This window comes from Pinus tabuliformis, chromosome 7 (assembly GCF_031772625.1).
Source record: "Pinus tabuliformis cultivar Carrire ecotype Pingquan chromosome 7, CPIR1, whole genome shotgun sequence".
In the NCBI taxonomy this organism is placed as follows: domain Eukaryota; kingdom Viridiplantae; phylum Streptophyta; class Pinopsida; order Pinales; family Pinaceae; genus Pinus; species Pinus tabuliformis.
The window spans coordinates 1,946,746,669-1,946,750,675 of NC_142293.1; the positions used below are offsets into that span (position 1 = coordinate 1,946,746,669).

General features: G+C 39.6%; 1 protein-coding gene across 1 annotated transcript; it reads left to right on the top strand.

Annotated features, from left to right (window-relative positions):
- Positions 1–225: 225 nt before the first annotated feature.
- On the top strand, positions 226–3,262 carry LOC149256261 (uncharacterized). Its single transcript, XM_089460707.1, has 4 exons — positions 226–360; positions 469–616; positions 1,879–1,986; positions 2,998–3,262. Exons 1-4 carry the CDS (start codon positions 310–312, stop codon positions 3,120–3,122), a joined length of 432 nt encoding a protein of 143 aa, XP_089316833.1. The 5' UTR covers positions 226–309; the 3' UTR covers positions 3,123–3,262.
- Positions 3,263–4,007: the final 745 nt, after the last annotated feature.

A 4,007-nucleotide genomic window follows, 5' to 3' on the forward strand; every position in this document is an offset into this window, starting at 1 on the left:
CGCCGTAAGGCGTTTCCCTCTGGGAAGAACTCCCTTATATGCCACCGTGTCTTATTTTCGACCATTGATCTGATGTGTTAGACGATTAAAAGAGATTGTGCCGTTGGATCAGATCATTATAGTTGGAATTTTAATCAGCGCTGGTTGAACTCCCTGTTTATCTCATGCTGAAGAGATTACCCGCTCGAAACCCTTCGCAGACAGTAGTGATGGCTTCGCTGGAGTTTCGATTTCCTTGGCATCTTCTTTTTTAGTGATGTCCTCCCGCCGCGGCATGCCAGCTACATCGCCGGAGGGCTGTTGTCACCTATGGTCTGTAATTATGATGTACCAGAGATCTGTGATCTAATGCCCAATTCGGTATGGCGCATTCAATCTCTCAATTTATGCAGCGTTTGCCCCGATATTGAGCCAACATCACTAGAATTTCAGGACCTTCTAATTCACTGCGTTGGGTATTTGTTCTAGGTCTGTAACTATTCTTTGTTTTCTCCCGAGGGTTCACGTGAGCGGTTTGATGCTGCCATACCTGAAGCAAAGAATGGAAGGGCATACAAACCCCAGGAAGCGCTGCAAATTAACGTCATCGTGGGACGTCCTTCCATCACAGTTTCAGGTTAGTTTTCTATTTTCGAATATCTTGATCTGTAACCAGTTTTTTTCTAGATCCACTTGTTAGCATTTAGAGCACTAGGTTTCCACTACCCTGGCATTCAAGCTTTCATGAAATATGTTTAAAGGGTTTTGTATCCTTCTGGGAAATGGAGAAACCGGTTTGCATGTAGGTCCAGCCAACACTGATATTTACTGGGAAATATTTTGGTATTAGAAGTATGACAGAGAGCTCCACCTCTGGTTCAGACAATAGTCAGTCTACGTCTTCCAATATAAAGCGTAACCAGTTTTTTTCTAGATCCACTTGTTAGCATTTAGAGCACTAGGTTTCCACTACCCTGGCATTCAAGCTTTCATGAAATATGTTTAAAGGGTTTTGTATCCTTCTGGGAAATGGAGAAACCGGTTTGCGTGTAGGTCCAGCCAACACTGATATTTACTGGGAAAGATTTTGGTATTAGAAGTACGACAGAGAGCTCCACCTCTGGTTCAGACAATAGTCAGTCTATGTCTTCCAATATAAAGCCCAAGGAAGAGGGCTCTCGCACTGGCTCACCACCATGGCAACAACGAAAAGAATGGCAACTACATGTTCGAACTTGGAGAGAATTTGACGCCTCGATGTAAGAACACATCTTTCATCACGGTTTTGCTCGTTTGTGATGGGATTTTCCTTTTGGAGTCTTAGATCTAAAGGAGGGTTATGTTGCTGATATTAAAATGTAGTTTATAAATAGCCTTTTGACCTGATCTACTCTACTAATCTGGCAAAAATATCTTGTTGTTTTGTTGACAAAATACTTAGTAAAATGGGTGAAGTTAGGCATTTAGGACTCCAGATTTCTTGTTATTATTATATCTCAACATAGGTAACAGTATATAATTCGTGATCAAAATAAAAACAACAAAGTCTGGAAATCTTACCCATTTAACTCAGCCACCACTAAAGTTCCTGGGGTGAGTTCGATTCCCAAGCTCATGTACTGTTCTTGGCTTAATGGCTATCTGTAATTTGTAGGAAGAGATTGTAATAAATTGATACAATTATTAAAAATATTGATTTAAAATTTGACTGTCATTTGGCGTATGCATCTATACTGTATACTGCTACTAGTTTTATTTTTTCCATACGGCAATATTCAGTAGGAGCCAAGTAGCCTTGGCCCATGTAATTTCACTTGATTTCCTTCCCACGAGATATCATGGCTTATGCAAATAGCTTAAGAAATTTCTCTGGCAGGTTGACTAATAATAGTTCTGCAGGTAACTATTTGACTTTACCCAATGAGGTTGCAGGAGCTCCTCAGTCTCTTATGCCTTCCCAAAGTACAAATTCAACACAGAATGCATTTTCGGGAGGGATTGGGACTGGTAACTCTGTTCTCACCTTTGTTGTAGTTTCATTTGGATAAGAAGTTTTATTAGTATACGAGGTGTTCTGGCCCTATAAAGTCAACCAACATCTTGCAGTTGGATATATGGATTCTTGGTACAAGAAATCCAGAACCCATCTCCTCATTTTTTCTCATAGGTTTACCTTGAGAAATGCAAAATCTTGTGCCTGTTAAAGACGTTTTCATTTTTCTTCTACCCTATGTGTGGATTTTACTCAAAATCCATTGACTGACTATCATAACTATGAATTTCCCGGTGTAAGAAGTTCATAACCCATGGGCATTAGGCCTATTTGAATGATTTTCCATCCCATCTTGATTTAGTTGACAATTTTTACTTCCTTGGCTGCGAGTTACCATCATTTACCCATTACCCATCTGGGCCATCTCTAACTACGTTTCGTGGTGTGAGAAGTTCATAACAACCTATTGGCATTAAGACTTCTTGAATGATATATTATCCCATTTGCATTTAGACAACTGTTTCACTTCCTTGCCAGGCGAGTTACCATCATCTATTCATGATCATACTCAATAAACCCAATTTTATAGACATGATGGATTGGAGGATTTTGAATTTTTGTAATAATCCAAATATTTTACTGCCTCCTTTATGGGATTTGAGTATGGAATCACAAGAAATATGAACTATACTATTTTTTGAGTGCTTTGTTCATGGGTTTTTACCATTGATTTAGACCTAGAAATTGAGCAGACAATTCCACTAAAATTTGCTGCCCTGTTTTTGGGTTTATTACCGGGAATATGAAATCCACTCACGACATTTCCATCTTTCTGTACCATTAAAAATCGAAGAGCCTGTTTGTTTGTTTGTTTTTTTTGGCTTCTTTCTTTTTATGTTTTTACTGTGAAACTCCCCTACTAATCTACTCTAGCGAAGGCCTTTTGTCTGATCCACTTAGACACCCCTTGTATTTAAGAGTGCTGAAGGTAGTTAAGGTTTAATACATGTGCTTTTTTGTTGCAGATGTCAGTGAATCTCTTCTTTATGAAGAGATATGGCATGCATGTGCTGGTCCACTTGTTACTTTGCCTCGTATTGGGGAGAGAGCTTTTCACTTTCCTCAAGGCCACATAGAGCAGGTATGGTGAAATTAATGGAAATGTTGATATGTGTTTCAGGGCAACAACTCAAATTGCATAGGGTTTTGAAAATCTATTGCCAATGGATCTTTCAAAATATAAACAATCTAATCATATTTATTGATTGTGTACACCATAATAGGTTATGCATCAACAAACCAAGGGGTTGATAAGCATATGCCACTGTATAATTACGCCGTAAGGCGTTTCCCTCTGGGAAGAACTCCCTTATATGCCACCGTGTCCTATTTTCGACCATTGATCTGATGTGTTAGACGATTAAAAGAGATTGTGCCGTTGGATCAGATCATTATAGTTGGAATTTTAATCAGCGCTGGTTGAACTCCCTGTTTATCTCATGCTGGAGAGATTACCCGCTCGAAACCCTTCGCAGACAGTAGTGATGGCTTCGCTGGAGTTTCGATTTCCTTGGAATCTTCTGAATTTTCTATAGTTATTTGTAGACAAATTTCCTGGCTGCCTGCTTAGTTTGAAAATCCCAATTCAATGCGGATAGACCGCTTCAATTTTCTGTCTGAGTGCAAAGATCTGCGAGCCCTGAGCGGAATTTTGGATTCCCTCAAATCTGAGGGTTTTGTTTTGCCATTCAGTACCCGCAAACAACTTTTCTTTCAGCTGCTCCGTTGAGCCCTTAACGCCAATTCCGTTGTCGAGGCCCAGAGTTTGGTGGATTACGCCAAATGCATTGTAGATTTCAGTTTTCATGCCCTGAGGGAAGCAATGTTCGAATTAGGGTTTGGCAAATCCTCGAATGAGAAGATGCTTTATGCTGTGGAGGAGAAGATTTGCAGCTCCATTTTCGATCAAGATCGTCTTTTAGAGGTATTTAATTTACCTCATTTAAGGTTTAGGATTGAATTTTAAAGTTCAGTA